This window comes from Arvicola amphibius, chromosome 8 (genome assembly GCF_903992535.2).
Source record: "Arvicola amphibius chromosome 8, mArvAmp1.2, whole genome shotgun sequence".
NCBI lineage: Eukaryota > Metazoa > Chordata > Mammalia > Rodentia > Cricetidae > Arvicola > Arvicola amphibius.
In genome coordinates this window covers 50,532,285-50,545,241 of record NC_052054.1, presented here as the reverse complement: position 1 = coordinate 50,545,241, position 12,957 = coordinate 50,532,285, and the positions used below count along the sequence as shown (strand labels likewise).

At 41.7% G+C, this 12,957-nt stretch overlaps 1 protein-coding gene across 2 annotated transcripts in view; it reads right to left on the bottom strand.

The window, feature by feature from the left end:
- Positions 1-12,957, bottom strand: part of Lama4 (laminin subunit alpha 4) — a 146,732-nt gene that overhangs the window by 106,311 nt on the left and 27,464 nt on the right. For both annotated transcript variants that reach the window (XM_038340164.2, XM_038340165.2), the window contains exon 2: positions 5,037-5,138. In XM_038340164.2, coding sequence (XP_038196092.1) covers positions 5,037-5,138 — 102 coding nt within the window. The remainder of the gene's footprint in view (positions 1-5,036; positions 5,139-12,957) is intronic.

Genomic DNA, 12,957 nt, shown 5'->3' with positions numbered 1-12,957 from the left:
GGCATAAACTAGGTTGTTTCCTCTGCCTGACTGTAGCAGGCTTCAAAATCTCCAGAATGTTCTCTGCAGTTCTCCCCTCACAGTCTGGCCTGTGTTCTACTGCCCACATTGAGCTATCTGCTTCCCGCCTTAGCCACCTTCTCTAGCACACTGGGTTTATTTGGCACTGTATCACAATTAACATAGGTGAAATAGGTCCTGAGCACACTGCAGCAGCCCAGTCGGGGGAGTTCTATATGGGAACAAGCTATCCTGGCTAGAGTTTCCTCAAGCATTTGGCCCACTGTTAGGTATGGAGATGAAGTACAATTGCACATCAGAAAAGAAATTAGAATCTGGCTTAGACTGTGTGACCAACGAGAATTCATAAAAACAAAGTTTGATGTGCAGGCAAGAGTGTGTTGACATAGTTCCTCTGCAGTCTTTAAAACTGTTGTCACATGCTCAGCCACCCTTCAGGAAATATTTAGGGAAATTAATTGAGGAAAGAGGAAAAAAATATGAGGTAGTGAACTAGTATCTGGAGAAAATAAAAGCAGTGAACATCCTAAATGAGCCTGAACTTGGGGACAAAGTCCTCAGCAAACACAATGAGCTCTGAACTACCATGTACCTGAACCATAAGACACTGGTAAAGATGCTTGGAAACCATTGGCAAATTTGTCTGAATCCTTGTTACACACATGGAACACAGGTCTGTGTAGAAAAAAAAACATTCTAAGATCATAGGCTATCTCTAATGGCTGAACTGACTATTAGGGCACAAAAATGAGCTGTTCCTCAGTCACTTGATGGATGCTTTTGATTCCCCTTCAAGGCTTTAGTCGTATTTGTAGTAGCTGTGGGTAGCAATGTTCAAGGGCAAAGCAATCGCTATCTCTCTCAACTGCTAAAACATTGAAGTGCAAACACAGGCTTTTTCTCACCTGCCCCTTCTAAACAATTTATTATGAATTTCTAGAAGGCATTGGTATCAGTGGTGCTGGGGGGCTGGTAGAGATAGTTCCAGAGGCATAAAGAAAGGACCCTAACTTCATTTTCCAATTAGTTCACTCAGAACAGTGCCCCAATCTTCTTGTCTCTCCAGTCCCTTCTCTGTACAATGAAGCTTTAGACTAGATGGCCTTCAGCATTCTTGCTCTGAAAGTCTTTAACCCTGAACTTTCAAAATGCTCCTTCACCTTTGACACTCTGCCATTTTCCAAACCAGAAACAAACCTGATGACAAGAAAAGATATGGGGGTAGGGAAGGCTGGGAGCCACAGTTTAAGAAGCAGGGATCTATATAAAACGTTGGCATCTCCATTAATTTATAAAAGTATAAAGGGTTCATGAAGTTCATTATGTTTAAGAATGGGGTACATCCACTAGCACTCCTTGAGTTTCAGGGCACACATGTCTCTTAGTGCCCTGGTGAGAGAGCAGATTCTGATGCAGGACATCTGGGCTCCATCCTGAGAGTCTAGATGTCATTCGAACTCCTGCATTATTGCCAAGGCTGCTGGCTTGGGCTCCAGTTAGAGCTGCAAGTATCTGGAGAGTCTTAGCAGCCCATTAGTTACTCTGAATTAGGTGCGAGCCTTAGTCTCCAACAAAGGGTAGTTTATCTCACTGAAACAAAGAAGTGACACATGTAGCTCATAAATCAGATCATGAATTAAAAGATATTTTTGCACGGAAGCCACCATCCCATCATTTCAGTAACTAATGCATTTATTCAGTCAACAAACCTGGATTAAGCTGATACATGATGGATACGGAGCTGCAACTGGTATTGAAATGAAGAAGACCCAGTTTCTGTATTTGAGGAGCTCACAGGCTTATGAAAGAAACAAAGAATAGCCTTGTGGGCTTGGTGAAGAATATGAAGAATATGAAGGCTTGGTGGAGACATTGCTACCTGAACAAGGCCTCGAAGTCCTTCAAGAAATCCCCCATAAAAGACAAATTTAGGCATAGAGTGTCAAATCACAGAGATGGCTTAGGTAGCAGTGTGTTCAGCGTGGTTAGAGGTAGAAATCTTCACTTTGGAGCATATTAAGAGGAGGGATCCTTGTAGTTGGGTATGTGGTTGGAAAGGGAAGCAGCGTAAGGGAGGGGTGCCGTGGTCCTAAATTGAGGTAGTATCTGGTCATGGAAGAGAGGCAGCTATCTAACAGTGTGAGTTGTTGGGATCTAGGATCAAAGTAAATATTGGAGAAAAAATGGAAGTTCTGCTTCTGGCAGAATGATGCTGTCATTAAGTGAGGTGGGCAATGAAGATGCGCAGTAGTTGTCGTAAGGGCAAGGATGGAAACTGTACAGAGACTCTTGCATCTGTGTTCACTTTCTTCTAGATTCTTTGTACTGATGTACAAAGTAGAAGGGAACTCCACCAAGCTATTCCACTTTAGCATTCTTTAAACCTTGACATTTTTTGACTTTCTGTCAATCTTTGGCTATTATGGAACCAAACTGATGACTCTTTGAAAAATGTCAGATTTTCTTTTATTTGCTATAGACTGAAAAACCACCAAAACTTGGGTATAGCAATATGTCACGATAGTCATTTTTTCCTTTTGTGTTTCTTTAGCAGAATAAAAGTAGCATTTTTTCCCATGGTCCATGGCTTATCTAGTCTTGGGTTCTTGGCAACTTTAGCAGTGCCAGGTATAAGTTCAGTGTCATGGAATGGACCATAAAGCCAATCAGATGGTGTTTGGTTACTCCCATAACATCTATGCCACTATTGCACCTGTGTATTTTTCAGGCAAAATATTTTGTTGTAAGTCTCAGGGTTTGTAGTTGGGTGATGCTGATGATTCCTTTACTCCTCTGGTAGTGTGGAAACTACCTCCCAGAGCTCTCAAAGCTAGTGACTAGGAGTGAAACTTCTAGTTGGGTACTAGTTCAATTTATTCATGTCCAATGACATAAGTTATCAGTGTCTTCAGCAATAGAGCCTTCCCATCAGGTTGTGGAGAGTAACCAATAGCCTTAGAAATCACCTGTGGAGCCGGGTGATGGTGTCGCACGCCTTTAATCCCAGCACTCGGGAGGCTGAGGCAGGCGAATCTCTGTGAGTTCGAGGTCAGCCTGGTCTACAAGAGCTAGTTCCATTGCAGGCTCCAAAGCTACAGAGAAACTTTGCCTCGAAAAGCCACAAAAAACCCCACAAAAAACAAAAAAGAGAAATTACCTGTGGTGTTTTTGGTGTGTGCATGTCTCATCTTTTAGTTGTTTAATTAAATACAATTTGTGTCCTTTAAAAAAATTAAACTCATAAGTATATAAATATGATTACCTGGAAAATAGGTTGTGGGTGATTTTCCACCTTGAATTTCAAATATATTTATTATACTATAGTATATATGTGTATATTTATTATTTTCCCACTGAGCACACTTTTCTAAGTTAGAGGGGTAAACATTTCTCTCTGATTATAATGTAATGGGGTCACTACCGTTAATATGAGAGGAATGATTATTTCTTTCTACGTACACTTTCTGTCTTGGAACGAAGTCATTGCAGGAAGGCTGACAGCTGATTCACCTATGCGTGTTTAATGTCCTGGTGCACTGCCAGGATTGGAGAAACGCCCTGTCACAATGAATCATCTCAGAAGCTCATGTTTAGAACAAAACCCACAACTGCTCCTGCTCTGAAAACATTGTCACAACTGTGGCTTGGACATCACTCATGTAGGACACCAGCGGAACGAGCAGGCAAGCTTACCCCCTGTTCAATGTATTCCACTCCTTCATTTTGCCAGTTGCCTAGTGGCAGCTGATGGGACTAGCGATCCCTCTGTCTTACAGTTTAATGAAACAGGTAACAAAAAGCCTTTAATTGGTCACATTATCAGCAACGTACATGGCGAGTTCAAGTGAATGCATGGGATTCCCCCCCCCCCCCAGATGTCACTGGGATTAAAATAACAGGAAACCGGAGATGAAAGCATTAAAAGGGGGTAGATTTTGGCAGCTGTGTATGCCTACAGGGTTGTGGAGGACATCCTGCATGTAATGGTTATTTAAGACTATGGTGGGGGGGAGAGGAGAAATACCATGATTTTAAAAAAGACAAAATAATTTAGTGTTTTGCCAATTAATCCTGTCTCTAGAAAAGTAACAACTACTAAGCTCATAATAAATATTTTTTAATTTGCATCTTAACGGGAAATGTGAGTTAAAATGTACCTTTAAGGTATAGACCTCAGAGGCCACCTATAATAAGTGTTCAGTTGGGATAATTATGTAGTTATGTGTGTATCTAGGTAGGTATTGCTGTAGTTTGAATACAACTACTCTTGTGGTTTTGGAAGGCTCTTTCTCCATATAGGCTTCTGAAGCACAGAGCTGTCGTGTTCTATGGTTGTTGAAGAGGAACCTGTTTAGAGCACACAAACTTTAAATGACTTCATGGCTTCTACTGGAGCCACTCTGGTCAGTGTTTCAGTGGTAACTTTTACTAAGCTGTCAATCCAGTCTTGAAAACGTGACGTATTCAGCAAAGTCTTTTACACTAGCAGACTTCTCTCTTTCAGTATCTGGTTCTCTGGAAAGCTGTCTGCTGGGGAATTCATCTTAGTGAAGGAGGAAAGGGCCTCTTTCAGGCTTGAATGCAGAATTATAAAGAGCAGAAGGACAAAGCCTTCATCTTCACTGGCTATTTGGTTTAGACAACTCTTTAAAAAAATAATTTTGATCCACAGACCTGATGATCTTACATGCTACAACAGGCTATGGGACAACAGCTATATGCTGGTTTCCATGGGATAAAGCCAAACACCTGGCAAACTTTACTGTTACAAAGGAATCTGGAGGGTGGGGGTCCTCCGCTGTGTATTATTTTCAACCCATCCGCACTGGTCGACAGCAGGAAGCCAGCTGCCAGGGGAGGGAAGGCAGGGCCCTCCTGGAGCACATATGCACATTCATGCAGAGCCTTGGGGGCCCCTTGCAATCAGAAAGCATTGACAGTATATTTTACAGGAAAAACTGAAATGTAAGAAAAGAGCTTGGTTGGCCATTTTCTCCTGTGTGTCCCTGACTTACCAGACAGAAGCCGGAGCCATCCATGCACTCGTGGGAATGGCCATTACAGTCACAGGGAGAACACTCTCCTGACCACGTGCGAAAGAATCCAGCACCGCATCTCTGAAACAGACAGCAGCGTGCATTTTCATTATTGGAAAGAGACACCTTGGTCAGCATTTTCTGAGGAAAGTAATAATAAGAGGCAATTATTAACTAAATGATTTTTTTTAACAAAACAAGAACGTGTGCTATTTGTACAGCCATTCAGCAACAGAGGTGGCTACACAGTCTTCTTTGTTGTCCAGTTTCTTTTCTTTCTTCTCTGACTCTGCACAAGAGGAACACTCAACAGGGTTCCAGCAGTGTAAGAAAGGAAGAGGAGACCTTAGGTAGGAGAGAGAGAGAGAGAGAGAGAGAGAGAGAGAGAGAGAGAGAGAGAGAGAGAGAGAGAGAGAGAGAGAGAGAGAGAGACAGAGAGAGAGACAGAGAGAGAGACAGAGACAGAGAGAGACAGAGAGAGAGAGACAGAGAGAGACAGAGACACAGAGAGACAGAGACACAGAGAGACAGAAGAGAGACAGAGAGACAGAGATGGAGAGAGAAGGGGAGAGAATTTTCTGGTTTTTTTCCAATCCAAAGAACACAAAATCAAATGAGACCACGACCGGGTTTTTCTTAGGTGAGAAACTGTGTGACGCTTCCTATGTTAAGAGTCAGTTCTGAACGACTGACTCTGACCCAATAGCTTAGAGCTGTGCCTTTCATAAATTGTCTCATTAATGTGAGCTTTTAAAGAAGCCCGTGTTTGGGGCTGGAGGGATTGCTCAGAGGGTGAAAATACTCTCCGTAAAAGCCAGGTGACCTGAGTGGGTCCCCAGAACTAACCCAGGTAAAGGTGGAAGAAAAAGATGGGCTCCACAAAGTTGTCCTCTGACCGCCACGCATGTGCCACATCAGGTGTGCCCTTCCCCACTACAAACCCCCCTCTATGTTTCCAGACTGCAGTGCTGCAGGAAGTTAACGAGGTCTTACACGTCCAGGCCTGTGGGGTCTTGATCACATACTTCCCTGATTTTCATAATTTGTTGGGATATATTATGTTTCTTCATTTTGGGCAAGGAACCTCAGAGAAGTTAAGTGGCTTGTGGGATTGTGCACCCGTGGACCTGTACAATAATGAAGTTACCCTCACCTTGCCTTCCTCCAATGTCACCAGAGCCTCCCGTGGAGAAACGTTATGAGGTTGCTCTCTTCCTATGCGGCTAGGTGTAAGTTTGTGATTTTCTGGCATGTCTGGCATGTGGTGTTGGGGGAAAAATAGCATCACAGACCTGGAAGTAGACTTCCAGACAGATAAGAATCTAGATTGTTTCCATAGACTTACAGAGAACATTTCACGTCACGCCCCACATTGACCCATTGTAGTTTGAACCGTGCTGGCTACCAGGACAGTTTTTATTGTATCTGGCTTGAGTCCCCCTGAGTGTCTTGTGAACCCATTTCCTCTTCTTTCGTTTCTCTGCAAATAAACACGGTAATTTACAGCATAAAAGCTTCTATCTGTATCCTAATGCTACAGAGAAGCAGGTATTTTATCATATAAAAACCACCAGTCTGCATCCAAAAACTAAAATTTAACGTGTTCACTGGAAGAGAGGTGCAAAAGATAATAAGTCAAAGAAATTTTGCTGAAACAAGAGAATGATAGGCTGAGAGGGACCACGGAATTTATCATGAGGGTTTGTAGTAGATGGGAAGACTTTTCCTCAGTTTCTCCAACCAAGAGGGAAGGAAAGAGAAAAATACTAAAATTGCCACTGGAAGGACTTAATGGAGAACATTTGATTTCACATGTTTTTCTTTGTTTTGTTTTTCTTTGTTTTGTTTTTATCTCAAGTTAAGACATACATGTTTTTGCTATGATGCAGAATCTAGGCAGGTGAATCTAACTGCAATGTTCATAATTCATCTCGATTGCTATTGATAGAGATCAGGTTATAAATTCAGCTCTACATACACAGCAGAGAGACACATGACAGTAAGATCCCTCTGTCTGCGGTGCCTTAGAGTTCTCTCAGCTTTGTTTAAGATGAGCCCTGCTTATGACTAACAAAAATGGATTTAATGGCCCATAAATATGCTGCGTTTTGCAATTTTCAGGGTTTTAGTTATACTAGGAGTGGCTGACAGAAATGAACATCTGAATAAAAATTAGCCGGGTAGTTTCCAAACAGTGGTTCCTGGGTCTGCAGCTGAACATATTACAGTCATTTGGGGAGTTCCAACTTCAGCTCTTCTGACGTCAAAGCTAAAAGATTCATGTTTTATTAATAAACACACTAGCATTTTAAAATAATATCAGATCCACAGAAAAATAACAGAGCTGCATTAAGAAAACTTCCTCAACGATTCCAACTTTGGGCTGGGCGGTGGTGGCCCATGTCTTTAATCCCAGCACTCGGGAGGCAGAGGCAGGAGGATCTCTGTGAGTTCAAAGTCAGCCTGGTCTACAGAGTGAGTTCCAGGACAGCCAGTCCCATTACACAAAGAAACCCTGTCTCAAAAAACAAAACCACAGCAAACCAACCAAACAAACAAAAATTTAACTTTGGACTTGGTGGGAAGATCTTGAATCGTGCCTTGTTTGCATTTATTACTCAGTCAACACGTGGTGTTTGAATGGGTTAGAGCCCTATAGCACAGCTGGGGCTTTCAGAAACTCAGTGGCATACATTTCTAACCCACCCTTCACCCTAGAGCTGACTTGGTCCTTCCCAATAGTCCAGCAGCCATTGTCCAGACAGGACCTTGTGCCGGATGAAATCCCGGTGTGCCAAAGTTAGGGGGAAAGTTGAGTCTAAGAGTTCATCTACTCCCCAGGCTGAGGTGTGACCTGAGGCAGAGGACGGTTTGTTTTTAAGATTACACAGCGAGATATAGAAAGATGGGAGGCAGGGATAGGGCTGTCCTGAGCAGTTGTCTGGCCTCACGCAGACAGGGAAAGGGAAACCTAGTGAATTCCTTTTCTATTGGCTATGTCCATCTAAAAGGATTATGTCTTACAATTCCTGTATCCAGACAGGAGGCATCTTTTAAAAAACCACATAAATACAACAGATAGGGCATGCAGAGGTTCTGATGCCATCATTTGGGCATATGATGGAATTTCTCGCACCTTCTGCTACAGAGTTTCAGAGATTCCCTCCAGTGGAGATGAGTGGTTTGAGAGATGTAAAATGATCCCAAAGGAAGTCAAGTTTAAGCCTATTTCTTTACCTGGAAACATTCCACCATGGTTTTTAAGAAGGCCAAGATTTCTTTATTAAGTGTCTGCTTGAAAACTCTTAGGAACTGGCAAAACAGACCCTTTAACATTAAAACACAAACATTTTCGCAGACAAAAGCGGAACTGTGTATCTCAGTATTGTTCTTGAGTAATGGAGAGGCCTGTGGGGAGATAATGGTCTTCCTTGTAAATCAAACTCATGGGTGTCTGTTTTCTTTCTAGAAAATGGTGTTTTGTATGCCTTTAATTTCTTAACGATTAAAAGAAGGTAAGTATTGAATGTCTTGCCTATGTGTGTGTATGTGCACCACATGTGTGCCTGGTGCCCTCAGAGGTCAGAAAAGGGTGTCAGATCCCCTGGAAATGCAGTTACAAATAGTTGTCAGACACCATGTGGGTGCTATGTAGCGAACTGGTGTCCTCTACAAGAGCAACAAGTGCTTGTAAGTCCTGAGCCACTCCTCCATCCCCTGTGCATGCGCTTAGATGCCACATTCAACTCCTTTTTCCATTGTCTTACAGAAAGCAATGACAACAATACACGGGTGAGCAAACTTTAAAATAATTCAGAGGGGCTGGGTAATCAGTTGAGAGGATGCTTGCTCAGCATCCATGAGACCTTGGATTAAATCCTTAGCACTCAATAAACTGGGCATGGTGGTGCTCACCTGCCATTCCACTATGGAGGTGAAAATAGGAGGAGCAGAAGTTTTGGGTCATTCTTGAGTGCACTGTGAATTTGACGTCAGCCTGAACTACAAGAGATGTAGGAGAAAGAGGAAGAGGAGGAGGAGGAGAAGAAACATGTAAAGGATTTACATCTCCGGATGGGTGGCCGGTGAAACATTAGTATAGGCTTACAGCCTGGAGGATGCTTGTTCAGTGTGGTTCTCACAATGTCATTCTGCTTTGTGAGAGGTTCAGGTCAACACAAATCTTCCTTCACTGTTACATGGTGACCCCAACAACTAATTAATGTTTAGCTAATTGAACATGAACGTAGGTCGTGTACAGTTTTCTCATTCAGTCCACAGTCAACCAGGGAAGTAAGCTGTTATCTTTATATTACAGGTAGGGACGTTGTGGTCTTCTTTGTAAGTCAGCTAAGTGAAGAAATGCAGATAAGAAATGCCAGGCTTGGATTTATAATCTTTGGGTTTTTTTTTTTCATTAAATTTGAACTTCTGTTGCATCATTAACATACTGAAACAAGCCTTTCTTTCTGGATAATTTTGTTTGCAAATTTTTATTATTATAAGAATTACAAAGTGGGCTGAAATGAATAAAAAATGTAAAATTTCTCCTTTACATTCCAAAAGTATATTCTTTTTAAAAACCCTAATCTTTAAAAATATATGTTATGAATGCGTGAGAATGATTGAGTGGTAAATTTCCCTTTAAAACAGTCTGTTCAGTCACATTGTCATTCTGATCCACTGATCTCCACTGCATCACCTGTAGATCTATTTGTGTGTGTGTGATATTGTTGTTTTGAGACAGTGTAGCCCTGGCTGTCCTAGAACTCACTCTGTAGACCAGGCTGGTCTTGAAATCAGAGCCATCCACCTACCTCTGCCTCCCAAGTGCTGGGATTAAAGGTCTGTGTCACCATGCCCAACCCTTTTGTATTTCTTGATTATTAAGTGGCCCCATTACTATAGCTTTCTCCAGCTCTATTAAGATTGGATTAACCAGTGCCATTCACTCCTGCCTGTGAAGGTAACGAGAAATGATTTTCATTTGTTTACTCTATCATCGGTGTGAAGTCTGTCTTAGAGTGAAAGTCATTCAATGTGTTTTAGTTAAAGGCTTTCTATTGCTATGAAGAGACACCCTGACCATGGCAACTCTTACAAGGGTGGGTAGCTTACATTTTCAGAAGTTCAGTCCACTATCATCATGAGGGCAGGGAGCACCACGGCAGGTAGGCAGATGAGGGACTGGAGGAGTAGCTGAGAGTTCTATATCTTGTACACAATAGGAAGTCAACTGAGACACTGGGCAGTATCCTGCACACAGGAAACCTGAAAGCCTGCCCCCATAGTGTTACACTCCAACGAAGCCACACCTCCTGATAGTGGTACGCCCTGTGAGATTATATGGGCCAGTTACATTTAAACTACTAAATGATGTATGTAAATTACTTATCTAATTTTCCCATTTATAGAAATTAGAGCAGGGCCGTGGTGGCACATGCCTTTAATCTCTGCACTTGGGAGGCAGAAACAGACAGAGCTCTGTGAGTTCAAGGCACACGTGGATGGCACTTATCCTTAAAGGAATGGGTGGTGACAATGTATATTTGCAAAAATTATAAATGTCACTATTTCCAGAAGTCATCATCAGCTCATGATATAAATTATTTAATAATTGAATTAGAATGAGGTAAGATTAAGTTTTTACGAACAATGCCATTTGTACAACTGTCTTGTTATTTTTGTTCTCATTTGAATAAGTCTCCTTGGGGACATCTAGACTCATTCTGACAATAATGCCATCACACAGAACACTTTGGGTTTCTTTTAAAATTGTAATCATGGGGGCTGGAGCATTGTCTGGGTGATTATGAGCCCTTGTTGCTATTGCAGAGGACCCAGGTTTGATTCCTAGCAGCCACATGGTGGTTTACAGCAGTCCATAACTCTATTTCCAGGGATCCAATGCCCTCTTCTGACCTCTAAGGTCACATGGTATGCACATGGTGCAATCCATACATGCAGACAAAACACTTGTATACATAAAATAAAATAAATGTAAGAAATTTTTAAACTAATTTTCTTTTGAAGAATAGTTCAGTCTCTATCCTTTGACAGCGGCAAACTTGTAAGTATTTTGGAATTATTACATAAATCAAGGACCCAGCTAAATAATAAGATTTTGTCTGACACCTTCACATTTACCCTGCTCTGCTTCCCAGGTGCTGCCACGGGAGAGCGCACTAATTGACCGCAAACATCACTTCTGCATAGACCTAAATATCTGGGATCTTCAGAATTTCTGTTGAAAAGTCTGGTGAGTAAATAATTTACATGCTCTTATGCCTCCTCTTGGGATCTAAGGTCCCTCATTGCTCATCGAAACAAACTAAGTGGCTAATTGATGGGATCTGGGAAGAACCTGAAGGGGCCAGCTGAGGGTAAGAGACACATCTTGAGGTCTCTGAATAGATGAACCCGTGACCTGTAGGGACGCAGATAGGAATCTCCAGTTACAGCAAATGACAGTGAATTAACTATAACAAACTCCCATGATGAAGTGTGTGCTCTCCATCCCTAATGCCGTGCTCACAGGACCTAACCAATAATTGACACTACGAATTGCAAATAACACTTGCGTTGTGCCTGTAACCAAGGATCTACAAACATTTCATAAATATCAACATGACTTCATCTTCCTTCCTGAATTAGACTTGGAATTCTGATGCACCATTTTTTTTTTTTTTTGCTTAATTAAGAGACTTGAAGTGGAAGTCTGAATTTCCTCACTAATATTCAGAGTTGTTGCTACTTCCCACATTGGTATTTCTCAAATATAAGAATAACCGTTAAGTTATCTTTCTGTTTTAGGTCTTTGTGTGTTTATAACAAATCTATTTTCTTCTTGTTTCTAGGCAACAATGTTTTGGGTTTAATTTCAGTGTTAACACGTTCCAGTTTTTGTTCAAATAAATGATAAAATCATTTTAAGAAAGATATTGTCAGCAGCTGCTCAAAGGGGATGACTCTAGCTCAGAGTTTTGGTGGTCCTTCACCATCCTGGCTTACATCTGCTTAAGTTGTAGACAGACTTGAGAATCAGACAGTTCAGTTCACATCAATTTAGATTTTGCAGCAGAGGACTGATCCTAAGAACAAACTTAAAAACAAAGACGAAATGCATTGGATTCTTCGTTGTTGTTTATAAAAACAAAAACACAGTAATATCTGCAATGGGAAACAGCCCCCGAATTAAGCTACTGACAACTTTTGGTTCTGTGCCCCCCACCCAGATGGGGCTTAATATGTCTGTGTTTTTCACATGTGAAACCCTTGGCAAGGTACTAGACCGAGTTAACTGAGTGAGTTAGCTTCCTTATGCAATGTGCTTCTGGGAGAAGTTGAAGGATTGATTGAATTTACTTGAATCTGGAGCAAATTACCACATACCCTCCCTTGGGTATTTCTAAGCACTTGTTTGCGTAATTGAAATTCCCTGCATTTTAATAGGTGAAGTTAATTTTTTGATTTTGGGCAATGATTTCGCCATAGCTTGATTAGGAGAGTGGTTTCAACATTCCTCAGAGTTATGTTTTTGGCTGAGGCCTTTCTCCTGACCACCACAGCAAAGCAGATACAAGCTGCACAGGAACAATGGTGCTGCTTTCTCCTAAGTTGATTTTAGAGTTTTGTGCTTGATGTGTAGGGCTCACGACCACCATGCCTTGTCCACTTTGCAAAGCATTCTAGCTTTCTTAATCACTAACAAGATGGGGACAGTGATTCACATGCCCAGGAACTCAGGGGATTACAGTGTTCTGATTGATCATAAGCCACACCTTTTTATTAGGTCAGAGTAGATACACAGTTAGCGAGCCTTTCATGCTATATCTGCCTGTCCATTGCTCAACATTCTTCATTTGCTGTTGGGTATTCTCACTGGTGGGAGCCACTGATC